The 25,974-nt window shown below is 48.4% G+C and overlaps 1 protein-coding gene across 2 annotated transcripts in view; it reads left to right on the top strand.

Annotated features, from left to right (window-relative positions):
* Positions 1–25,974, top strand: part of PDE10A (phosphodiesterase 10A) — a 546,077-nt gene that overhangs the window by 66,399 nt on the left and 453,704 nt on the right. The window contains exon 2 of one of the 2 annotated variants that reach the window (XM_019628183.1): positions 666–737. The exons of the other annotated variant lie outside the window; for it this stretch is intronic. Within the exon in view, the coding sequence (XP_019483728.1) occupies positions 695–737 (43 nt within the window). The 5' untranslated portion in view covers positions 666–694. The remainder of the gene's footprint in view (positions 1–665; positions 738–25,974) is intronic. 2 annotated transcript variants of the gene reach the window in all.

The raw sequence follows: 25,974 nt of genomic DNA on the forward strand, positions 1-25,974 counted from the left end.
GGAAAACAAAAAGATATTTATATGACGATTCATAACAGTAGCAAAATTACAGTTATAGAGTAGCAATGAAAATAATTTTATGGTTGGGGGTCACCAGCTGACCCAACCACCGTGTAGGTGACAGGGCACTGGGGACCATGCCACGTCTTGCCAGCACATCCACATGGGAGCTGGGTTTCAGGTTGTCAGCTATGAAACAAGGTTGTTTGTTTAAGGGAATTCTATGCTTGCCAAGTCCTTTTTGGAAAAATATTCTTTAAATTATGTACTTCTGAGAAACTCGGATGGATTTGTGTATAAGGCCCTTGTACAACATTTTAGGGACCCTGTTCCTTGTGAAAATGTTTGGGGAAGGGTGTCTGCCACATGTACTCTTATTTCTCCATTAAAATGCAGACTCCTTTTAATAAAAAGCCTTGTCTCCAGGAAGGATAGGCTCATGGCTCATGTTGGTGTTTGGGGTTTCTAACAGTCATAGGAATCTTTGAGTTGTAGTAACATCATGGTTCTTAAGGGTCCGTTCATAACATCGAGATTACAGAGGCCGTTGTGTTGTAATTTTTAGTAATGGTGGCAGCGTCAGCTGTCAGCCAGCACTCTGGGGCACGTGCTGCGCGCTGGGCCCTCCACCAGCTCTCTAATCACACTGGTTTCGGTCCTTACAGCAACCCGGCAAGGTGCCACCGGGATCCCCATGTTCAGATGGCGAACCAAGGCTCAGAAGAGACACCAAGGAGGTTTGTGATCAGCAGCTGGAATCCAGGCGCACCCGGTCCCAAAATCTGCCTTATTTTCTTTGGCTTTGTAAAGTGTGACACTCTAAATATGTGTTAGTTTTCATCCACATAACTTGGAAACTTGTTTGTTTTCTTTGCAGTGTTTAACTCCAATACAGTTAGTTATAAGATCGTCTAGTACATGGGGATGAGAAATTGAAGAAGTAACTTCATTTTACTAGGAACTAAAGTTTAATTTCCTTTGCAGAACCAAATTAGACTTAAAGCAAAAACCCCCCCAAGATGTTCTTAAAAGACTTTTAAATAGAGTTTTTATTCTGGCAGGATTGCTTTTAAGAGGGTACACACTATATATATTAGTCGCTTTGTGAATCTTCCAACAGAAAGCACTGTACTTAGCAAATTTGTCAGCAGTTTATTTCGATGCGGTTTGACTCTGATGAGCAAGGAGAACGCTCCCATCTGTTCATCAGGGAGAAACGCACTGTGCCCTGTGCGGCTCCAGGCACCTCTGCAGCCTCCGGAGTCTTCCCTCAGGTGGGATGCCTTGTCGCTGACATCCTACTCGTTAAATTCCAGCACTTGATGGAGTGCTGCCCGCCGTTGGCTGGCTTCGTCCCCAGCCTCCCAATCCAAGACACGATTGTCACATCACATCCCCTGCTTGACATGCATTTAATAGCATCTAGTTCACGCCAGACACAACTGAAGGCGCTGCGTGCATGGCGAAGGGGAAACCAGAGGATAATACCTGCTTGGGGTGTACAGTCTGGGGTGTACAGTGGGGAACAGACAAAACAAACAAGTTAGGTGCGTTTTAAAAACAGTGATAAGTGCTAAGAAAAAATGAAGCGAAGAAATGGGGCAGGTGTTCAGACTCGGGTAGGGCAGGAGCAAGCCATGTGGACCCCTGGCTGAGGAGCTCAGCGTAGGGAAGGGGAAGTGAGGACAGAGTGTCACAGATGAGCACGGGCCGCGAAGGCCGTCGTTAGGTGCTGGCTTTGGCTCGGAGCGAGGTGGGAGGCCGGAGGGTGTGAGCAGGCCCCGCCTTCCCCTGCTTGCTATGGTGAGAGATACTAAAGAGTGACAGGGGCCCAGAGCAGGGGGACCTCCTGTGGACATCCAGGTGAGAGGAGGTGATGGGCGATGGGTGATGGGTGTACCGGGTGAGTGGGTGCTGGATACACTGTGAAGCTAAAAGGAGCCAGGATTTGCCAGTGGGCTGGCTGTGGGGTGTGAGAGGAGCTTGTCAAGAAGACTCCAGTATTAAGTTCCTGAGCAACCAGGAGCAAGGACCCCCATTTCCTGAGGTGGGGAGCTTGGGGCTGGAGGTGTCAAGGGTGTAATTTGGAGACGGCTGGACTTGCAGGGGGATGTTTCTGTGTGGGGCTCAGGAGAGAGGCTCAGGCTGAAATTTAAATGTGGGGCGACTGGCACCCATGTTACTTGAAGCATGGGACAGGGAGGGGCTGAAGACGGGAAAGAGAAGAGGACAAGGGTCAGGCCGCTCAGGTGTTAGAGGCCGAGTGATGGGGAGGCAGCGGGAAGGCGATTGGGAAAGAAGTGACCACAAGGAGAACCACGCAGCCCCGGAACGCAAGCGACCCATGTGCTTCAAAGGCGATTGTCCTCCGTTGGTTGGCATTAGTAAGGCTTCATTATGAAATTATTATGTCTGTCAAGTGAAAGAAATTCCTTCATGGGGTGAAAGAGCTCTGCTTCGGGTAAAGGGATTTGGCTGTGCATAAACATTCTTCCCACAAGCATCGACCTCATGGTATTTTGGAAACTGGGGGGAGGTGGTGCTGGTTCCTTTCACACAGAAATAGACCCTCCAATGACACAAAAGCTCATAAGGAAGGGTGAACTATCTATACCTGAAAGGAATAAAAGAAGTTAGCCACCTGTGTGAGCTATGAGCAAAGCTAACAAAGAAAATCCCAAACCTGTTCACTCCTTAGTGGACATCGGTCATTTCCTGGCTGACATTGTCCCATGGAAGTCTTTGAATGGGACAAATTTCATGCTCTCGGAAAGGCCGAGAAAGATGGAACATGACTCACGGGGTTAAATTCTTTTTGGATACGTTTTCCATGGTTGTGCACAAATTAAGTACAAAGTGACAAAAAACAATAAGTGAAATGAATGGCCATTGGACATTCTAACTTAGAGGAAAGGTCAAGTGTGAAGAGAATGCCTCCTTTATGCTGTGTGCGTATATTTAATCTGAAGTATCAAAGTCCTTGCCATCCGAAGAACATTGGTACCTGGCAAGAGACCTTAAAGAAAAAAGTCTCCCAAGTCAGGGACCAAAATGACATCTTAAATAGGGAAAAAAAACTGAGTGGGATTTTATTTTGAAAAATTAAAGTAAATCATTATATCTTATGTTCTAAAAAAAATAGGTGTTAATTGCAATTAAAGATTAATTCGTAAAGTTTCCCTTACTGTTAGCCAGTGATCTCCCTTCACTGCTTATTGCAAAATAGAAGCAATCAGAGATTCCTTATCTTTTTCCAACCTGCACACGTCCATACCCAGAGAGGTCCCTTCCTGTCCTCTGTCAGGGTGGATGCGATACTGTCGCCCTCCACTGGTGTCCCGGACCCCGTTCCTGCTCTTCTCAAGGACTTCGTCTTGTGATTACTCTCCTCTTACCACCCATATTCTCCGTCCTTTGTCCTTTGCTTTGGCGCACACGTTGTTCTCGTACCTTTCACCTCTAATAAAACGACCCCCCGAAATCCTGTACTCATCGCCAGCGGCTGCCCTCCTCCTCTGCTCCCCTGAGGAGCAGACAGCACTGTCCCCACGGGTCAGCCTAGATTCTCTCCTCAGCCCCTCACAGCAGGCTCACACATCTACACCCCAGCGGAATTGTCCTTGTGAAGCTCCCTAGGGACTGTGTCCTGCGGAACCCAGGGTCTGACACGGGGAGCACGGAGCACTGGAGGGTGGTGATTTTGTGAGGGAACATCATGCGTTCACACGATATCAAGCGAGGTGGAAGGAAGAAGAAACTATGTCAGGGTGAACTGATTATGCGGATGATGACCAAATCGACCAGCCAGTTCCCATAAAAATCAATCCGTCAACTGATAATTTGAGATTTGGAGCCAGAAACACAAATCAAAGGAAAACGCTCATTTCATAGAAGCTGTTTTACTTTTTCCCTATTTCAGAATCACGTAAAGTCAGCTGCTGAAGCACAGATTCAAACCATGATGCACATCCTGTGGCTCTCTGAGAAATCGGGGCCTTAGGCAGAGGATGGACACGTGGTTGGATGGGGTGGGCTTCCTTCAACAAAGATTCTGGAGGGACCACGTGCTTATCAGACAAAAGTGCAACCTGCATATGTGGTCAATGCAGTTATTTTTAAGGAAAAGGACTTGCCTTCTTTTTAAATTCATTTTGGGAATAATTATTGATGACTATTTCCTACAACTCACACAAATGATGGAGGAGGAAGGTGATGGCTGGTTAACAACAGACTGATGATGCTGTTTGGACAGCAGCCTTGACAAGGGGATGTACAAATGGCTGTAGGTGCTCAGGCCTCAGTAGTGAGTACCAGGCATCCGCTGATGTCTTAGGGCACTTTTCTGTGACAGGACTGTGCTTAGTGGTGGAGACAAAGGAAACCCTTCCACTGGGGAGAACTTTAGCAGGTGGGTGAGAGGCAGAAATGGAAATGGATTATTGAGAAGGGGAGACCCCCGGCAGAGGGGATTTATAAACTGAGTCTTCAAGAGTTGCTGAATGAGTCCGAACAGCGTTCTAGGCAAAGCAGAAAGTCAAGACATAGCTGCCCAAATCCCGGGGCTTTCAGGGAGCACTGGACCATTTTGCGTTGGTTAAGGGCAAACAGAGGGGGCACGGCTGGAGGAGGGAGAGGCCCCACAAGGCCCGTAGCTCTGCTGAGCACCTTGGGGGTTTCTCTGTGTGCACAGGGGCCATGGGAAGCCATAACAGAGGAGAGACAAGGTCATGTGTTACATTTTAAATAAATCGTTCTGCAAAATGAATTTGAAGAGACACCTTGTATGGAGTTCGGAATAACAGAAAAGAAAACCTCTCCTCTCTGCTTGGCAGGAGGTTCCCTCATTGGTGGCGCATCAGCTCATTTAGCTAGTGTTTAGGGAGCATCACGCTGGCTCCCGGGCAGTGCGGAGACGCAGGAAGGAAGGGCCCAGTTCTGGAGCAGAAGGCACTTCTGGTTGGGTGAGCACTCCCCTTTGTGGGATCATCAAAACCTGCTCATCACTAACTAGGCTGACAATTCAGTGTGTGCACAGATGTGGAACAGGCTAGGGCTTCTAGAAGATCTAGAAGGTTCTAGATCTCACACATCCCAAGCTTCCCACAGCCACTATTGACCATGTGCATTGAGAGTGACCTACAACGGACCTGCTCTGTCACTAAGAAAAACCAAGTCTGATTTTGTTCATTAACTTGCTCAGAACTATATTCAGACCCTGTGTATAACCTTCTAGTTAGCCCAGGGAATGGCATGTATTTTACCCCCATGTAACAGTCACTGTGTTATCAGTAACCAACTGGATGTGTGGAAATAAGGGACATTTGTAGATTTGCCTGACAGATCAGTGATTGAATTTGGCCTTGAGAATGGAGTTTGAGAAAAGGGGACTAAAGTTTGTCACTGATTTGTCCTGTAATCTTTTTTCCGTTACCAACCAATACTCACTGGGTTTGGATGGAAGGTCTTCAACTTCAGTCTCTCATTCTTTCCAATCCTTTCCAATTAGGTGTGTGTAGGAGAGAGAGAGAGAGAGAGAGAGAGAGAGAGAGAGAGAGAGAGAGGTATGACTTTATGCCTACTGGTCAGATGTCTTTACTCTTGAATGACAACTGGAAAGACCCCCAAGTGTCTCTGAAAACCTCCCTGTGGTTTCCCCCAGCCTCCACCTTTCCCCTGAATCTGGGGCAGGAAGGCCCCTGGGTTCCACCAAGGTGATGTCACAGTCCCCTTAGCTCTTGCCAGCATGACTTATCAGACCGCCCTGACCAATCAGCCCTTCCAGACTAATTACCCAAAGAGTCGATGAAAAATTAGTACATGAGGAGTTTCAAAAAGAGACAGAAAAAAAAACAAAAAAACCAAACCAGGTTGCTGAGCAACCCAACACCGTAAGCAGAGGGAGATGCTATTTTTACATGGAGAACGTGGCTGCAGTTGATTTTGCAGCAAACTCCCAAGAGAGCAGAGTCCTGGGCGGAGCCAGTGTGGTGACCTGAGAACAAGCTCTCACCCAGCAAATGTGGGTGTCTTTGGGTATCCCTGGGGGTCCAGGCTGCCAACTGCCCTTAAGTTTCAGCCGAAATGCCACCTCTTCAGACCCCACATGAAGTGTGCCCCTCAGAGTGCCCTGTGCTATTTCTGCAGAGCACATGTCAACATTTGTAATTATAAAGGTATGTTTGTGACTCGTACGTGAGACCTGTTCCCGAGACTGAAAGCTTGCCGAGGGTAGGAGTGGTACCTTCTCCTGTCCACCACGTATGTCCCCAGCGCGTCTTACATCGCTGGTCCACAGTGGGTTTCAGTCAACATTTGTAGAATGAATTAATAAACAAGAGAAAATTAAGACTGACATTCGTGTGTAGGATCTGATTGTTATTAAATGTCAACTCAAGTCAAAATGGGGTAGAGAATATCATGATCTCAACCGTTTTTCTTCAAGTTGCAAACAAAAGTAATTTTCAGCAATAAAATACCTAGATTCTGGCAGCTACAAATTGAGTGTTATTCCCCCAATTAACCAACATGCTCGCGTTCACACCACACACATTTGTTGATTGCCGTGCTCTGTCTGGAGGCTGGGGATAGACACACGAGTGGACACAGCCCCTGACCCGTCGAGCTCGGGTGGAAAGAGAATAGTGACAGTGCACACGAGAGGTGCCAGGTGCTAGTTTGTAGGACAGCAGAGCAGGTGAGGGGGGCCAGGTTGCCACTAGCAGGAGGCAGCTGAGGTGGGATTCAGGAAGTCCTCGTGCCCAGGTGACCTGTGAGAAGAAACCTAAAGAACTGAGGCGGTGACATGTGCAGTGTTTGACGCCGCTGCCTGCACTCTCCTCGGTCTCCTGCACCCCTGCATACACTCATCCTTCTTTGCTGGACCCTCTTATCTTTCCCGCCACTGAACACTGGAAGCCCCCCTCCCAGCCAGCCCTCTGGTCAGTGTTTTCTCTCTCCTCATCTACACGTACCATCCCTCCAGGGGGTTTCACCCAGTCCAGTCTCAAGCTTTCAAATACAATTCGTGCACAAGCACCTTCCAAATTTATGTTATCATCTGGAACCCGCTCCTGAGCTCCAGCTTATAAATCCAGTGCCAGAAGCTCTGGCCAAATGTCAACTATTCCTGCGTTAAGCTTCCAAACACAGAAAGTTCATCCTTTTTCTAGGAAATTCGTTTCGTTCTTGGACATCCTGAGCTGTGAGGAAATTCCGTTTGCGTGTCTGTGTTCCTTTTGGCTCTGGAATGACAAAAAAATGCTACATCCTTGTCCAACTGATGGCCAATATCTCAATATAGCTATTATATCTCTTTCTAGATGTCTCCTCTCTATGTGCATGAGTACACAGTCTCACACTTTTCCAGGCATAAGTGTTTACTGAATGTGTCTTACGTAGAAACCATGGTGCTAGCTGGTTCAGTTACTAAGATGGCTGCAGGGTCTGTCTGCAAGCATCTCACAGTTGACAGTAGGGATGACAGGATTTGACCTGTATTAGCTAGGATAGGGTGAAATTGCTCCAACAAGGAGACCCTAAAACTGCAAGGGCTCTCACCACATATTGTGCTAGTGCAGGGAGGGCTTCTGGGCAGCGGTTTTCTGTGTAGTGGCACAGAAGCGGCACATTTGGGCAGGAAGGTGGGGGTCATTAGGACTCCAGCATGTGGAGGCTGGGAAGGCTGAGAGAACTGTGTAGACAAAGGCGGGGGGGGGCGGCGTGGGGAGGTATCTGTGACACAAGCAGGGACAGGAAGAGTTCAGTTGTTGTGTGGGGTGAACCACATCAGATGGGTGCATGAGTTTCCTCAGCCGTTGTAACAAAGTGCCACCAACTGGGGGCTTAACAATGGGAATTTATTTTCTCAGTTCTCAAGGCCAGAGCTCTAAAATCAGGGTGCCGCAGGGCTGTGCTCCCCCTAACGCTCTAGGCCAGGACCGTTCTTCCGGCTCCTGGTGGCCCCAGGACCCCTTGGCTTGTGGCAGCATCACTCCAATCTCTGTCTCTGTCTCCACAGGGCCACCTTCCTTCGTGTCATCACAGGCATTGTCTTCCTCATGCCTCTGTTTTGTCCATGTCCTTACACCAGCCATATTGGATCAGACTGCCCTAAGAGAGTATGACCACACTGTAGCTTGATGACATCTACAAAGGTCCTGTTTCCAAATAAGGTCACATTCACAGGCACTGGGGGTCAAGACTGCCACATATCTTGGGGTGTGCACAGTCCAACCTTCAAGTGGAGAGCGGAAATCAGGACGGGTGACCCAGAGCAAACTCACTGCGCTCTGACAGCCAGCTGAGGAATTCAGACTTCCTCCGCAGGCCGGCAGCCCTCAGCCCTGTCTCTTCATAAGAAACACTTGGAAATCTTTCCAAAGTGCAGATGTCCAGACTGCACAGCAAGCCTGAGTCAGACTCATTCCAGTTATGAAACTTTTAGCGCTGCCCAGGGGTTTCTGATATGTAACCAGTGCTGAGAGGCACTCGCCTGGCTAATGAGGACCAGGTAAGGGCCGTTCCTTCATATGATGTTAGTTTTAGGGTGCCTCAAAGTCTTGAACAGACACAGAAGTTTTTTCTGGTGTTTCCATCCTAAAATGTGGCTCTCCAACTTGCATCTACTCCTCAAGGTATCCCATGGCCCAAGCCCAGTGGGGCCACGACTCATTTTGTTTTGTCTGTTCTTCCTGTACAAATGTAGGAGGGGGCGTGGTCCTGCCCACAGTAGCCGGACCTGCTCATGTCCACGTATGGAGTTTGTGGGCTGCCGAGACGCCTCCCACTTCTCTTCCACGTGATCGCTATAAATCCAGGTTTTCCCTGTCCAGTGCTTGTGGGATTGATTTTTGAAACCTAATTGCGGGCCTTGACATATATCTCAGTTTAACTTCGTCTTGTGGTTTCAGTCAAGTGTTCTAGCTTGTCGAGGCCTCTGCAGTTCGGGGCCGTCATTTATCATGTTAGCTCCATCTCATACGTCTGTCAGCTGCAGATTTGATAAGCACGTCGTTTCTGGCGGTGCCCACGTTGCTGTAAACAGGTTAAACATGTCACAGAGTGAGACACATGCCATTCCCAGAGGCAGCCCTCCACTGGCAAGTTGTCTCCGGGTACGTAGCTCCTAAATCAGCCGTCTCATTGAACTAACTCTCAATCCAGCTGTATTCTATTCTCAGAGAAGTCTTTGAAACTTCAGTCACCCAGGAAGTGCTGCAAACGCATAACTGGTCCTTGAAGTACATGACCAAAACACTGGAGTGGCAAGCAGCGTTGACCAGGGCCGTGCATGCATCAGTTAGGCTGCGCCAAGAGAAATGCAGCCACAGACAAGGACGTTTTATTGTCAATTTGGAATCGAACGCAATAAGTGAGCCAGGCAACTAAGTGCCCAGTGACTAGATGCTGAGAACTAATTCCAAGGCCCACAGAGCACAGTTTCTGAAGCTGAGAGCTAGAGCGTGACATTAATGTTTCTGCAATTCCAAGTTCTAAGTTCTATAAACTACCTGGAATGTTCAACTGCACTCAAAAAACTTGTGTTGACCTGCTACCCAGTCAGCATGGTGCTGGGTGCTCTGGTCCACATTAACACGTGGCTATATGGGAAAGAGAAGGTCTTTCAGGAGATGTCGGATGTGGGAGGGGGCTCTTGGGGGACATGGGGCTGCCAGCCCTATGGTTGTGTCAAGTGCAGAGTCCGGGCTCCTGAGACAGATCTGGTTCAAACATTAGTGCTACTGTTTATTGCTGTGTGACCTCCCTCGAGCTAATTAACTTCTCTGAGCCTCATTCTAGCCATCAGTTAAATGATGACAATAATAGAAGCCCAACTAACAAGACAGTGAGAATGAAATGAGATGTGTGGAAAAAGTCTGACTTAAGAGCGTGCCCAGCACATAGCCAGTGGTGAAAAATATCTATGTTTCTCAGGTCTGACAACGAAATGTCATATGGGATCCTGAAGCAGAAAAATGCACAGTAGTAAGACAATTGGCATGTGACTAGTGACTGGAGGGGTTACGATAGTTGTATCAAGTTTTATTTCTGATTTGATCATGGCACTGTGCTTACATAACACCTGGGGAGGCTGGTGAAGGGCACGTGGAAATGCTTGTGTTATGTGTACAGCCTTTTTATAAGTGTGTAATTGCTTCAAAGTGAAGGAAAAGAAATGTAAACAGCAACTCCCTTAACGCGCGTGTCTCTCCCACTTCAGTTTACAACCTAAATGGGGAGAAGGGCGTACAATGAGACAATGAGAGAACAGCAGATGAAAGGAGATAGTCCAACGCCACATGCAAGTGCAGACAGACTGTGCTGAGACAGCCAGCGACTGTGACACACAGACCTCCTGGAGACAATTTGTCCCCCACGGGAAGATTCTCCACCAGTTCATGGGCAACCTCCTCTGGGGCAGAATCACTGCTCAGGACCCTGCAGTGGGGACAGGTGCCCACCAGCTTGGACATGAGGGAGACAGCAGTGCATTGGCCCTGGGTTATTCCTGGAAAGGGTGAGGCCCAACCCTCACAGACAAGAGGGCTACACGACGCATGAGGATGCCCTGTGAATGGCTACCGGGGACAGGCTGGGGTGCAGGAGTGGCTACCCACAGGGGACAGAGGACTCAGGAACATGCACACGGGCTCCAAGCCCTGCAAAGGGGCACCAGGCCAGGGATCCTGGAAGAGTGTGAGCACGGAGCTGAAGGGAACTGACAGGCAGGGCTGGTCCCCAGACAGCACTAGCATGTTCTCCTATGGGGCTGCCACGGGCTCACACGGATGACTGGGCTTTTTCCTGCGGCCTTTTTACCGGGAGGCGTGGGGTGAAGCAGCCCCGGGCAGATGCTAGGCGGAAGGTCATTGGTTTCTCTGAGAGGCCCGGAGTTGGACTTTCCTTGGAGAGGTGGCTGCTGTCCTCCACCCACATCATTGCGGCCCCGCCTGAGGGCCGAGGGGGTTTGCTCTGAACTCCAGGTGTGTCTCCCTCCCTCACCTCCCAACTGTTACCAGGAAGCTTGGGACTGGGCTTGTAGTGGGCAAGGGTCTGGCAGCTTTTGTTCAGAACACGTTTAAACATTTGTTTTCTCAATCACTTTCCTCCTTTATTGTTGCTTTTATTTTTCAGGTGTTTCAGGACTGGGACACGTGGGTAGGGCTGGTAGAGGAGAGTTGTGTTTTAATAAGACTAGGTGAATTTTCTCTATATCACCACAGGAGACGCGCTTCAGAGTCTGATCGGTGGGGTGGACACGAGGGCTTGTTCCAGCTGCTGTCACAGACACCACAGACGGGGGGCCTGAGGAACAGCGGCTTTCATTGCTCTCTTATGGCGGCTGGAGGTCCCAGATCAGGGGTCCAGCAGGGCTGGGTTCTGGTGGGGACCCTCTTCCAGGTTGCAGGCTCTGACCTGTCTCTCTGTCCTCACATGGTGGGAGGGGCAGGGCGCTCTCTGGGTCCATTTTATGGGGGCACTGAGCCCATTCGTGTAGGCTCCACCCTCACAACCTCATCACCCCTAACACCGTCTCATTGGGAGCAGAGCTGAATGACAAAGGCCATCTGGATCCTGGTGACACCTTTGAGCCCCAGGTCCATCCACACCTGAAACTGACCATGAACTTATCATTGATATGAGCCAACGCATCTCAAATGAGATACAAGTGCAGAAAAAAAAAATGCTTTGAATGTACAATTGCCATGACTCAAAGCTACTTTCAAATTGTTTGCAAAAGGCTTTTTCGAACCCCCCCCCCTAAAAGTCCTTAAAACGAGGCAGAAGAGCAGAACTTTTTTGGAATACAAGGTGACCCCCTTATCAGAACGTTAAAAGGGGCTGAAAATGCTGTCCATAGCTTCCACCCACTAGTGTCACAACACGTTTAAAGTCTTGTGACTTTAAAAAAGGAATCTACTAGAAAGAAAGGGAGTTGGGGAGAAGGGGCATGTTTTCTGTTTTCTTCTAAATTTGAAAGGGAACGAGACAGTCTGGGGTGAGGATTATGAGCAGAGCTGAAGCACCATTTAGGCCCGCTCTGATCAGGGTGGGGTCCTTCAGAGCTGCCCAAGTTACTCCCCTTGGGTCTTTCTTAATTCGAAAATAATGACAACTCTTCACTTCCAGATGGAAGTGATGTCTGAAGTGATAGAGATCTCATCTGATTAGACCGTGACTCACGGCCCATTTGTTCTTCTAGCTTTTCTGCATGCATCACCACTCCATCCTCTGCGTTTACGATATTTCTCAATGAGCAGCAGGAAGGCCCTGGGGACACACCCGGGACCCACCTAAAACGTGGGTGCACGATGGAGGCTTGCTCTACCTGTCCGGAAAGAAAGGAATAACCTGTAACCACGTTGGTTGTTAAAATAATTAATACGCTTTATTTTCTTAGAGCAGTTTTAGGTTCACAGCAAAAATGAGCAGAAAGTACAGAGTCCCCACAGAACCCTAGTCCCCCCACACTCACGGTACCCCCACTTTCGACATCTGGCATTACAGGGTACATGTCTCACTGTCAATGAACTTACGTTGACACATCATTAATGATGGTTTTAATGATTTTGTCATAAGCAGAAGGAAGGCTGCTGACAACACAATGACTTCTCATGAGGCCTAAACATGGTCCTGCAGAATAAAAAATTGAGGATTCAGAACTTGACTTAAAGAGTTCAAGCCATCGTTCCAGAAGCTACTGATGGATTATTTGTCATCCCTCCCGCCCTCCCCCATCTATCAATCTGAAGTTTTCCTGCTTAAAAAGTCAGTGCCACCTGCAAACCACCAGGCATCTTCCTGTCTTCCCTTCCTGGGGCGCCATCCCCCCCCACACCATTTTCCTTCCTAGAGTTTGCTGCCATCCAGTGGGAAAAGCAGTCTCTGTCCTGATGGGTTACAAGTCTGTGAGATGACTTTTATTTGCATAGTGACAACACGGAGCCACTCGCGTTTCGGTGTAAATGGCTCCTTAAATGACATGCAACTAACGCCATGTAGATGTGGTCTGTACTTGCTGTCTGAAGGAGGCGACGCCCCTAGCAGCGGCCAGCCGCCATCTCAGGGCACACCACGGGGACCCCAGCCTCTGACACAGAGCAACAGCTCAGGAAAAGCTCGTGGGTGGGTGAGCGAGGGAGCGAACGAAAGAAATCACTTGCCTGTGAAAGGGTCCTGGGCCACTGGGTCTAGCCGGCCCTGAGTTTCTCAGTGCCTGATACAGCCCTGCTGTGGCGGGCATTGGGGTAGCTAAGGACGAGAACTTCTGAGCATGCTACTCACGAGAGACAGGAACAGGAGACGCCTAGGGCAGCGCCGGCTCCAGCTGGCTCTCCTAAAGCGTGCCTTGATGGGGCGAGAGGCCCAGAAAAACCTCACGAACCAAGGCAGCTCCATCCCAGCGTGGTGGTCCTCCCATCCCGATTGAGTTGGGGGACGCCAGTGCAATGGCTGAACCATTTTTGTTTTCCTTCTGTGGTGACTGGTGTCCTTTACTAAGAAGTGGGACTGTCATTGCTCGGGCGTGTGTTGCCCGAGAATGGAAACATTAGGGCACAACGGGCAGGAGTGTGCTTTTGCCTAGTAGTCATTGAGCAAACACTTAATCTAATTAAGGCTTCTCTTCTCAGCAGGCCGCAGTGTGGCGATTCCTGCATAGATCACGCATCGTCAACAGGGGAGACATCTGCCCCAAGGGGGCAAAACTTGGTTGGGGGACAAAGACTGTTTGATGTTTCCATGGTTTGTGGCCCTCACGCTGAACCCCACCCAGCCAACTCTTATTCCTTGGTACTTAATTCTCTCATTGGGTTTTCTTGGGTATCACACAGGCAACATTGACATGGAGTTCGTGGGAGATACACAAAGTGTGTGTGCAACATCAGGGCTACGAAACTGTGCTGCAGAGATGGCCGTGCTTGGAGCCCTTTTGATGTATTGCTTGATCTCTGCCATGTTTATAAGCGTGGATGTTTTAATTACTTACACATTTTACCTGAGGATTTCCTACATCTGAGAATTGATGCCTCTTAAATGCTCAACTAGTTTGTCTTTAAATCGTGTTCTCTCCTTCTGGAACCCCAGTTAAAAGTGTGTTAGACCTTTCACTCTACTGTCCAAACTCATAACTTGCCTTTTAGTGATCTTTATTTAATTTTTCCAGATGCTTGCTGGTGCTAACAATCTGGCACCGTTTTAAAACAATGTTCTTGTTCAGTTTGTGCTCCTAGTATAAATGTGAACCCCAAACCAGGCCAGCCCATGATTATAGATTCCCAGGGGAGGGATGGTTTTCCCCCCTCAAAGAACCAAGGCCAAGATGGCGTCCTTCCCAGTGTCTCCTTTTGTGAGTCTGATTTGCTCCTTGTTCGCAGCTCTCACTGGGTTCTGCAGCCTCTGAGTCCTGGCTTTAGGTGGGGTCTGCTGTTCCTCCACTCCCCTTGTACAGACAGCCCCCAGGCCTGTGCCCTGACTTCCCGGCTGGTCACTCAGCCCCGCAGGAGCAGCAAACCTCCTGAGGCCTCATTCAGCCCCGACTCCAGGCCTGCTGGGGACTCACAGCCCCTCGTAGGAGTTCCCTTAGATTCAGTTCTGTTTTTTAAAGGATTTTAAAGACATTTTATCTCGCAGTTTTAGTTTGTTTATGGTAAGCGAGTTTTTAGGCTAGCTACACTACAGTTATTGCCAGAGATGGATGCCATTTTGTTTATCTGTACAGTTTCCTTCGCGTAGCACAGAAAATTCCCAAACTTAAACTATGTTATGTGCATAGTTCCTCTTTCTACATATAGATATAGATATTAGACTATATACCAAAGGTGCCAAAAAACGCATACACATGACTTGTATTCATCTTTTGTTATCAGTATATATTGACTATTACAATTTTAATACAGATTTTTCCTTTCTTAAAATGTGTATACATTTTTTGGTCACCCTTTGTATATGCATATGTATATGTGGAATATATATATTTTCAGACCAAAAGAGCACATAGGATATCTCATTTATTCTTTCTGACCTCCCTCTCAACACATATATGCATACATATGTCTACATATACAATCTATGTATAGGTCTAAAAGAGAGCAATAGAACATGATTGCTCATTTAGCATTTCCCTCTGCTGAAAGCAAAGACTATAAGAGTGGAGGGCATACTGGAATAACCCAGGATGCTTAATAAATAATTTTTTTCAATTATATTTATGTAATATTTTATTTTTATAAATGTAAAAATAAAACTGTAAAAATAAATATAAAAATAAAGCTGTAACTGTCTCCAGCCACCCCTTCAGACCCTCAATTCCACCTCTGTGACTTGAAGCCAGTCTCCAGGCCCTCCAGGGGGCCCACAGGCGATGCCGAGAGGCCACCTTCCCCTAAAGCCCCACCATGAAAAACACCCGGGACACAGGTGAGCACCTTCTGCTTAACACAGTGGTGGTCTTTACCTTTCTTTGCTGAAATCCCCACCTTATCCTCGCCTACATTTCCAATGGATTTAAAAAAAGGAGAAATCAACATGCATTTTTGAATCTTAATAAATCTGGAAAATCACAGGACACACACCAAAAGTGTCCAGTTCTCGGTCAGGTCTGGCGCTTTATTTGGTGTGTACTGCCCTCTAGTGGTTTAGCCGCTGCACAAGCTTGCAGACTGTAGTGCCTACGGCATAGCCCCAGCCGAATTCTGTAATTATACCCCACGCAGCAGCATGAATAAACCTGTAATTACAATGCCGTATCTGCCGCTGTCTTCCCTCCCTCTGTGTTTATCTCCTTCCCTTAAGTTCTTTGCTGCGTTCTTTCCAATTACCCCCTAAGCCCCCACGGTTGAAGATGTTTGCAATAATTTTCTTAAACAAAGCCTAGAGCATTGTAGTGTTCAATTAATCGGATGCATTATCGTGGTTTTTATCAAAAGGAGATCAACTACACTTGATGTGGTTAATTCCCGTGTTTCTCTTTAACTGTGTGAAAGGGCATTTTACATAGAATTCATAGCAACATCGAGACTAAGTACTTTATATCAACTTTAGTTCCCGTTGTGAGACCCTAAGAAACCCATGTGATTCAAAGGGATTGAAATCACGTGTGTGGTACATGCTCAGAAAATCGTGTAGCTGAAAATGTCAGAGCGAAGACCTCACGTGAGCGGTGGGAAGCGGACGGCTGACCCGCTGGCTCTCGGTTCCAGCTCTGCCACGAGCCGCTCTGCCCCAGCGGACGGCTTAGCCTCTGCGTCTCCCAGACCTGGGACTGAGTGGTGTCTGGGCCCCGACAGCCACAACCCCTGGTTCTCTAAGTGGTCGCCAAGACAGGAGTTAAATGGGGCAGTCAGAAATTGGTGAAATCAAATTCAATCAACGCTTTGTGGAACTTTGGGGAAGAAACACCATTTTTAAAATGCATTCCCCAAGTTTTTCTGCCTTCACCCCCATGCGCCTTGCACGTCTCCCAGCAAAGAGGCCACATGTGCGTGCAGCACAGCGTTATTTCCCGGGAAACTGGCTTTCCTCTGAGTGAGTGCTGGCACGTCCTCACCAGCCCTCAGCACCGTCCGTGATGTCACCACAGGTGTGAGTCCGTGTTTGCGCACCGCTCCCCACACACCTCCCCAGACCTCTCTTGTCTCCTGTGTTTGCGGTCGAGGGAGGGACTGCCCGGCGCACACGCTCTGGGGTCTAGCTGGCTTTCTGTCCATGGCCTGCACCCCTGGTCGCCGTGCCGCCTCCCCTGCAGGACGGGCACTTAGGACTGGAGTCCGTAGGCAAAGCAGAGGGCGAGCCCCCTCTCTTAGGCCTGTCGAACCTGAGATCAGGGCTCCCGGACTCTGGATGGGGTTAAGGCGCCAGGTTGCACTCGTCACCTTCTCGCATAAAACTGCCTCCCCTATGCTGCTACCTTACGACCATGTGCCGCCCCCCCACCCCCCACATCCTGTCAACGAGACACCCAGGCCCCAGAAGGTCGGTGGCATGCTGATATTTGAAAACCAGACCCAGCAGTTGTGGGGTTCCACGCTCTCTGTGAGGGTGTGGGGGTTCCCTGCAGCCTCTCCCCCCAGCCCGTCATGGAGTCCCTGCCACTTCCCTGAACTAAATGAACTTGTAGGTGACACTTAGCAGGGGGGGCTTGTCATCCCTTTCAAACCAAAGGCAGGATGATGTGGCACAGGCCTGTCCTCAGTCCAGATTCTCTTAACGTAACATACTTGATAACCTGTGCTTATGCTTGGGTTTCCAGAACACCTGGCATTCATGGTTGCTGTTTCCACATCCGTTCACACCACACCGATGGTGTACTCGACATGGGAGGCACCGGGTGGGGGCAGGGACAGGGCGCCCTGGAGGACCCCGCAGTCTAGTTGCCGAGACAGACATGTCAGCAAATAGGTGTGATGACATTGAAGACTCTGTGAGTGACCTGTCAGGTGACCACTAGGATCGCGGCTTACTCTTCTGACAGGGTCCTGAGAGGCAGGAAAAATCTACCACATACCCTGGTTTATTTAATGCTGAATTGTGTCACCAAAATCAGGGGCTTTCTGGCCAAAGAGCTGGTTCCTACCTGACGCGTCTCATGTGTCTGCTAAGAGGTGGAGCCCAGAGGACTGGGTGAGAGCTGGTGTGCCTGGACGCTATGTTCTGCGTGGGGTCCAAAGAATGTCACTAGATGGAATTTTACCCAGTGACATGTGCTTGTACAATAATCAGAGAGGTTGTGAAGATGTGTTAGGTGGGGGTGCAGGTGAACAGTCAGGTAGAGAGATGAAATAATTCAGGAACGGCTGCTCGGGTCCATGCAGTCAGGCTCCCCTCGTAGTGTGTTCAGTCAGAGAATTGCTGGTAACCTGGGAATCGCCTGCTGCTTGTCCTCAGCCAGGAGCCTGTTTCTCAAGGATGTGACTTGATCAGACTCAGAGAGAGTCTGACTGTCTTGCTGGATGGAGTTTAGATGGTATTTATTTAAACATTGCTGGTTTTGAAGGATTGATGTTTCTGAAGTGAGTTGAAATTTCCCATTGCTCTCGGCCAGAGCATTGGCCAACAGTCTGGCTTAGTGAAGAAGCGAATGCCCTGGAAAAGGCGAGAAGCCACCTGAGCGTCCTGCACTTTCTGAATCTACAACTGATCTTGAGCCTTTTAAAACTCTGATTTTTGCTCTTTTTCTTTTCTTTTTGTTAAAAAATGTGGCTTTCATGGTTTGAAGAGTCAAAAGAAAGGCGTATGAAAGTATACAGAAGGCTTCTTAAACATCAAAAGCTCTTACAAAATGACAAAATGATGAGTTAAGTGTGAGTGAATGAGAAACAGGCGGATTAAATTTCCCCTGAAATGCACATGGATTTAACAATTAGGAGGAAAAAGTGCTTGGCAGAATGTGCTTAGGGTTTTCCTGGGCCCAGAAAGTTTATAGTACTTTGCTGAATCTACCCAGCTGCCAGCTGAGCCTGTTCCCGGTGAAAAGTCTTCACGTGGTATGATTTTATGATTAGAAATGAAAACACTTAATACCAGAGAAAACGGCATCATGACATATCCACAGGGCTTGGCCCTGCTGAGACAGAAAAACCTGGAGGTAGAAGGAAGCACATGAACATATGGAGGACCCCAAGCGCTCAGATATGCAGGAGGACTCAACTGGGTAGAAACATGCCCGGGCAGGAAAGGAGCATTAAGTTAGGAATCTCTCTGACAGTGGAGGTGTTCGGGGTAAGGTGGGAAGATGGCACCCAGCAGGTGGGCCAATGCCATCTCGTTCTCAACTCTGAAAACAGAGAACCCCACCAGGTAGATTGGAACCCTGCTTTCTGGCACTAGTTCTGTATTAGCCTGGGTCCAGTCAGGCAAGAGAAACCACACAGTAATTTGAACTCTGGAAATTTAGACCATAGCGACATGTTTTCTAAATGTAATTCAAGCCGTCATTGTTGAGCGTGGGACAGTGAAGGAAACTTACCAGTACTGAGTCTACACCTACTTCCAGTGAAGGACTATCGGGGCTTTGGTGGCCCAGAGATGCCACGTGGCATGGTGGGTAGGTGCTGACCCCAGAGTCATCCGCCTGGGTTCAGCCCGTCACTAGAATAAGAGCTTACAATGTGACCACCCTTCTGTCTGAGTGTGAAATCTTATTGGTTGCCGTGACAGCCTGTCTGAAGTGCCGAGCAAAGTGCCTGAGACACAGTTAATGCTCAGGAAGTGTCACTACTGCCACTTGGTCAGGGTCTCTAGCATGTCCTTAAGTAAAGCAGGAGCCTGTCCTGATGGACTGGAGCAGCCGGGGCCGATGGTGCCTGTACGCCGGGTCCCCACGTTGTGTCATTTGAGAGAGGACAGAAAGATGTAGAAGTGTTGTCCCCACTCTCCTGCCCACCACCAAAATGTCATTCGTTATTTCTAAGTCTTGCCTTATCCACCATGTTTTTCAGAGGCAAATATTAAAATATTTTAAAAAGAGAAACGATCTTATTTAAAATGAACACAGAATGCAAACACCCTTCTGGGGAGAGCACACCGCGAGTGGCTTACGGCTCGGTGTGGGTGGCCGGGTTTGAAGGCCTTACTGGTTTGTGAAGCGGCGCTTGGGCCTCGTGGGGAGAAAGGCGAGGGAGGGGCTTGTGGAAACAGTTGTGGAGGACCCGCGTCAGCAGCAGTGTTAACTCACAGTTTTGTGAGGATTGGCTCTGGGAAATCCACTCAAACGATGGTAGCGTTGTCCAGCTTTTGTGTGCAGAAGTCAGAGTATGTCTGCATTTAACTTTGTGTTTCCTCCAGTGATGTCGCCGGGGAAGGGAAAGGTTCCAAGTCTTGCAGCACTTTTGTTATTTTCAAAAGGACGATTGAAAAAACCCAACCCAACCCAACCAAACATCCACAGCAAAGGAAGTGAACTGGGCTTTGTCATTACTGCCTAGTCGTGTGGTCATGAATCTGGACAACAGTTTTGAGCACGGTCATCAAATATGACACCTAAGCTGACCAGCTAAAGGCACAGAAAAGCATCATCCTGGACACCACACCTGAAGCTGCCGCACATTTCAACATTGAACTTGGTTCGGGGAATCGCTGATGATGGCGGTTTCTGAATAACTGTGGTGTGTTTACGTGGAAGACCTGGAAATCCCTTCCTGGAGGTTGTTAGGGGCTTAAACAACTTTGCCTATCTGTGCGGCATTAGTCATATACAACTCAGGTGTTCCTGAGAGTTCTCTGTCCCTCGGGTTTAGAAACCAGTTGAGGTCTCTAACTCGACCTCCTCATGTTCCCTGCACCCCCTGCACGATCGCTCTCAACCCCCATTTTGGGTCTCTGCACAAACTGGGTTGAAATGCACCTGGCCCTCACCTGCCATGGTGTCTAGAAATCCAATCACATGTGCATCTCAAAACAGACCCCTCCACCTTCTAGGGTGGCAACCACGGGCCCTGCCCACACAGCCGGGGGTGGGGGTGGGGAGTGGGGGAGGGCCCAGGCCCCTCCTTCCAACCACCTCTGGTCTAAAGCATTGTTCCTGCACTCATGGCAGCTTATCCAGGTGGCGAGACGTGGAAACAACCCAGGTTGCCTAGACAGATGAACCATTCAAGCCAACGTGGTACTTACATACAAAGCAATAGCATTCAGCCTTAAAAAGGAAGGAAATCCTGCCCATTTGCAACAGCATGGATGGACCCGGGGGGCGTTATGCTCAATGCGATGAGCCAGGCAGACAGACAGCTGCTGCATGGTTTCACTCATATGACGTGTCTAAAATAGTCCAACTCCTAGAAGCAGACGGAGGATGGTGGCTGCCAGGGGCTGGCGAGGGGGAACGGAGAGCTGTTTTCCATGGGTATAAAGTTTGTTATGCTAGATGAAAGAGCTGTAGAGATCTGCTGTATAACAGTCTGCCTGTAGTTTAAAATAGTGTACGTACACTTCAACATTTGCTACGGGAAGATCTCATGTTAATGTTCTTATCACACACACACACACACACACACACACACACACACACGACACAGGAAACTCTGGATGTGGTGGCTGTGTCTGTCACCTTGCTGGGAGGGATGGTATCACAGGTGTTGCATATGTCCAAACTCATCACATTGTACATACTAATATGTGTAGCTTTTTGTGTGTAATTACAGCTCAATAAAGCTGTTAAAAAAAAGCAAGTGAAGCTCAAAAATAAAAATTGTTTTAGCACTTCCCATGGGAGTGCTCCCTTCCTTGTTCTCTTGCGGGGAGGGGGCCTGTGGGGTTTGTGCTGCGGGGTTGATGGGCCGGTCCTGCGGGGTGGGTGCCCTGAGCCACGTGGGATGACCCACTTGTCCCGAGCGTGTGTGACGGGGGCTGAGAGCCTGCTGGGACAAGCTTGCGCTTTGCTTTAATGTTGGTGTTTCGTCTTCTGCCAGGTAGTCTGCTGATCTTCCAAAATCGATCGGTCAAACTTCAGCGAAGCTAGGATTTTGAAAGTTCAGCAGCTTGTGTTCCATTAGCCATTTTAATAAAAATTCACCATTTTAGAGAAGAAATTTCAATGTACATTTGCAATCTTGGATGAATAGGTTAGATCTCTATTGTGTGATAATTGGATGAAGGAGCCAAATTATGTGCAGCGCAGTTTTAGGCCCCTAGTTAACCGGGTGACACTAGACCAATAAAAGGCGCTGGGAAACATTGTACCCAGGTCTCTTTTAAGCTGACATCTGCATTAGCCTCCTGTTGCTGCTGCGACACATTAATAGTAGCCTAAAGCAACACACATTTATCATAATAGTTCTGGAGGTCAGAAGCCCAGAGTGCTCTCACGGGGCTAAAACCAAGGTGTCTGCACGGCTGGTCCCTGGAGGCTTCAGGGGGATCTGTTTCCTGCCTTTTCCAGCTTCTGGCGGGGCCCACACTCCTGGCTCCTGGCCCTTCACCATCTTTAAACACATCACCCCTCTGCTGTCCATCCTCACATCGCATCTCTGAGTCCCACCCGCCTGCCTCCCTCCTGTGGGGACCCTGTGATGACACTGGGCCCTCCGGGGTCAGCCAGAACCTTCTCTGTGAAGTCCTTGTCCTGTAAAGCAGCATGTGCACAGCTTGAGGCCTTGGGGCATGGACGTCTTGGGGAGCCTGTTACTCTGTCTCCCACAGCATCTTAAATCAGGAAAAGCAAGTTCAGTCTTCATTCAGGGTTTCTGAATAGGTCACATCCATGTCCCTGTCCCGACCTTGGCGCTTCTACAGTGTTTAGGAGCACCACCCTGAGTGGGGCTGATGCCTGGTTGATGCTTCCGAATTGGCTTCACCTGTTTGCCGACCTGTAAGGGCTGGTGTCCACGGGAACCACGGCTTGTTTTCGGGTGCTTGAGTTCTTCCTCTTAGAACGGCTCCCTAAGCCTGAGCTCGGAGGACAGCTCGGTCCAGCCATTTGGAGCGGAGCCATCAGGCTGTAGTTTCTGGCTGTCCGGGTGCGCAGGAAGGCACCTGTGGCGTGGTTTCTCACCTTCTTCTCAAAACTGGGCAGTTTATTGTGTCGGGAGAGGAGCGGGGATGCCGGTGTGTGTCCAGTCACCCGCCGGGTCTGCTCGGGCCGTGGGAGGCGATGGAACGGCACTGCTTTCCTTTGGGAAGACCTCGGTCTGAACTCGGGCTCCCCGCTCGCTAAGTGATGTAGGGTCTCGGAGCCTGTGTTCCCTTCTTCCCGTGACAGAGGTATAATCACCCTGCCTTCCTCACAGGCTGTTGTGTGGAGACTAATCATGTAACAGGAGGTAGTTAGCTCAGTGCCTGGTGAACGGGAAGCTCTCAGAGAATGTTAGGTATTATTATTATAGCTGATGCTAGGAAGTCACTGTGAAGAGATAGGGTGGATAGGACTTTCATCCGGGCACTTTAAAGGATTAGCACAGGAAGATATTTGGAAATGCGGAGAGGTTCTAGGACAACTGTGTGTGGCAAACTGACCTCCAGACCTGTGGTCACACACCCACGAAGGGGTCGGGTGTGGCGGAAAGAGAATGAGTGGGACCACTGGGGACGTACCTTAGATCTAACTGCTCTGGGAGGGACGGGGCTGAGGATGGGGGCACGGACCTCAGAAGGGGGGGCGTCCTGAACAAACTCCACGGGAGACACAGTGGGGGAAGGCCAGGACAGGAAGAAATGCGTCATTTCTGAGAGAAGACTAAACGATGGGGCTTGTCTGTGGGTCATAACTCTCGAGAGCCACACATGGATCTAAACAATTATTCATCTTGAAAGCTAACAACACCTTAAGGAAGAAACAAAAGGAATCATTTTTCTAATTATTTTTCCTTGAACTGAAAACATCAGGCATGCTTGCTGCAGATCCAAGTCTTCGCTTTCTAAACGCAGGTACTTCAAATGTAAATCTCAAACCCACAGGATAAGATTCCACACACCAAACTGACGTTCAGGGCGCACAGGTCTGAAAGTGTGTGCGTGGTGGTTTTTAGCGTCATTTGCGTTTCTGTGGCTGTGTCTGCCTCTGCCCTTTGCCTGGTCTGGGGCCGCAGCTGGACAGCCAGCTCACACTGTGACCTCTGAAGGGCCGGCAGACAGATGGGTTTCGAGTTTCGTCTTCAAACTCCTCTCCCGGGGATACTGTGATCACTTGCAGCCTTTCTGCTCCATGACGCACAGAGGTTGGCAGCAGCTCTGAGAGCTGGGAGGCTGTTGGTTTTTAACTATTGAAGGTCCCAGATAAGTGGTATCTTCTAACTTTGGGGAGAAAAGATCTCATAGGAAAAACGACGAGCTCTTCATTTAGTTTGCTTCCCTGATTTCTGTGGTTTTCAGTTTTCGGGTAGGAATAGTCAGCATGGAAAGCCATTCCCAAGAATCTTTTTCCCATTTTTGTTTATTTTCTCCAGTGCCTAAGAGTTGCACTGTTTGAGGCTTAAGTATCTAATTCATTACATTAGGTTTCCTTTGGAGAAATACAGGTGAATTACTCTTCTAATTAGAATGACATGTTCCTTTATTTTAAACATGCCAGCTCTGAATGAAGTAATATCTAGTCTCCATTCATTCCTCTATGATGAGTTAGTGGGTTCATCACAGGTTCTGTTAGCCTTTTTCATGGAATACACAGCTTTCAAATCCGTGAAAGCCATTTTAAATTCTGATCACAGCTGCAGAACCCAAAGACCTACCTCATGTTGTCCATGAACAGCCACTTTCCGTCCCTATGTGGTAGCAGAAAGAAAGAGTCTTGAGCTAGTTATCGCAGATATCCTGTCCCAATTTCTGCCCTGCCCTCTATAGCTATTGTGCCATTAACAAGTCTCTTAAGTTCTCCGAAGTCCAAACCCCACACTTAAAAACCAATAGAGGAAGAAGGCAGAGCAATTGTAAAGTATCTGGCAGGATCAGGAACCTCCAGGTGAAAACAAAAGAACTCAGCAAAAGAAAATAGATCTTTCTAGAAATAAAACAAAAACGAAAAATCACAGTGATTTATCTTGGTTCCAGCGATGACAGAAAAGAGAACAAAATGTGAATTCTCAGGAAGATCTGAAAATGAGGGCTCACACCAGTTTCCAGGACTTGAGTGTTTTCTTAAGTAAAAACTTCTCACGTTAATGGCTTCGTCTTGTGTTGATCAATAAGCATTTAAAATATTAATTCTTTGGAGTCTATTAAAGGTCACTCCCTCTAAAGTACTGAAATCATCCCTAATGGCTCTCAAATGTCCCACAGGAGGCTGAGCAGAAACGTGAACTGTTGGGCACCTACTGAATACTGGGCACGAGTTTACCACCTGACAGAACTGGTCCTGGCAGATCCGCATGGTGTTTCTGTGAATTTAGTATACAGAGACCTCAGTTATCACAGTGGTCCAAACACTCGGGTCGATTGTACTGTGGTCCGACTATGGCAGTGATTCTGGGGAAAAGGACCTGGGGTGCTTACCTTTCCTGGTGTTCCCGTCAGAATACTGACAGTGCACAAAAGCATGCCAGAAACCAACCATTTTGGAAGAATTGGAGAAAATATGAAGTTAGTTAGTAACTACAGGGTGAGGTCTGGACCCACCTAGGGGACCCCCAACACACACCAACAAGCGCCCAAACATTTCTTAGTGAGTGCCTCTGTTCCCCCTTTTGTATTAGTCTTTAAAATTGTGCACATTTCTTGGTTTCAGACAGTTTCTCCGCGTCCTGCTCCTCTTTAGGAAACTGATTGCCAGTTTAATATTAACTAATGTCCCTACTGATCCTGACCAGTGGCCTTTGTTGGACCAAATTAGTTGTCTGCCTTTGAGCCCTGGGGACCTAAGGGAGCAAACAGGGTTACAAGTTGCCCTTGGGAATTTGGGGTCTGCTCCTGGAAGGAATTTTCACATCCCAGGGCGGCCCACATGCGTCACAGTAAATCTGATACACCACTGAGAATTTGAAGGAATTTATGAGTGGGTTTGAGATATAATCCTTTCCTCCACTTCCTAGTTTAAATTGCGAATACTGTGGACTGTGCAGACTTCTGCAAAACCATATTGAGAGAACATATAAAATGTGCTCTAGTTAACATCCATTGCCAGCACCTTAATTTCCATAAAGTTTATCGATTTTAAAACTAATTTGCAGTCATCTAACGACCATTTCTGATAATGCTATTGTGAACAAAACTGGTAATGTCACCTTTCTTATCTTGCACAGAAGAAATGAATTCATAGGATAAATCCACACCTTAGTCAGAATCCCTAGAATGAACCCTCTGATCTCAGAATCAAGCCCAGGCACCCCGCTTAGTCTGACTGAAATTTTTTTTTTCCTAATGCCATTTAAGTTCTCTTCCTCCATGTGGGGAAACGTGTTACCAAGGAAAAGCCTGCATTTGCCCAGGAGCAAGTAGGTTGCTTAGCTGTTTAGTTCACAGCTTTGGGCCCTGCAGGCTCCACATTTGTAGAAGGGGGTTTGATGACGACAAAAACGAATGGCTGTGAGCTGCAAACCCTGGAATGCACAG

Source organism: Hipposideros armiger, unplaced genomic scaffold (assembly GCF_001890085.2).
Source record: "Hipposideros armiger isolate ML-2016 unplaced genomic scaffold, ASM189008v1 scaffold_753, whole genome shotgun sequence".
NCBI lineage: Eukaryota > Metazoa > Chordata > Mammalia > Chiroptera > Hipposideridae > Hipposideros > Hipposideros armiger.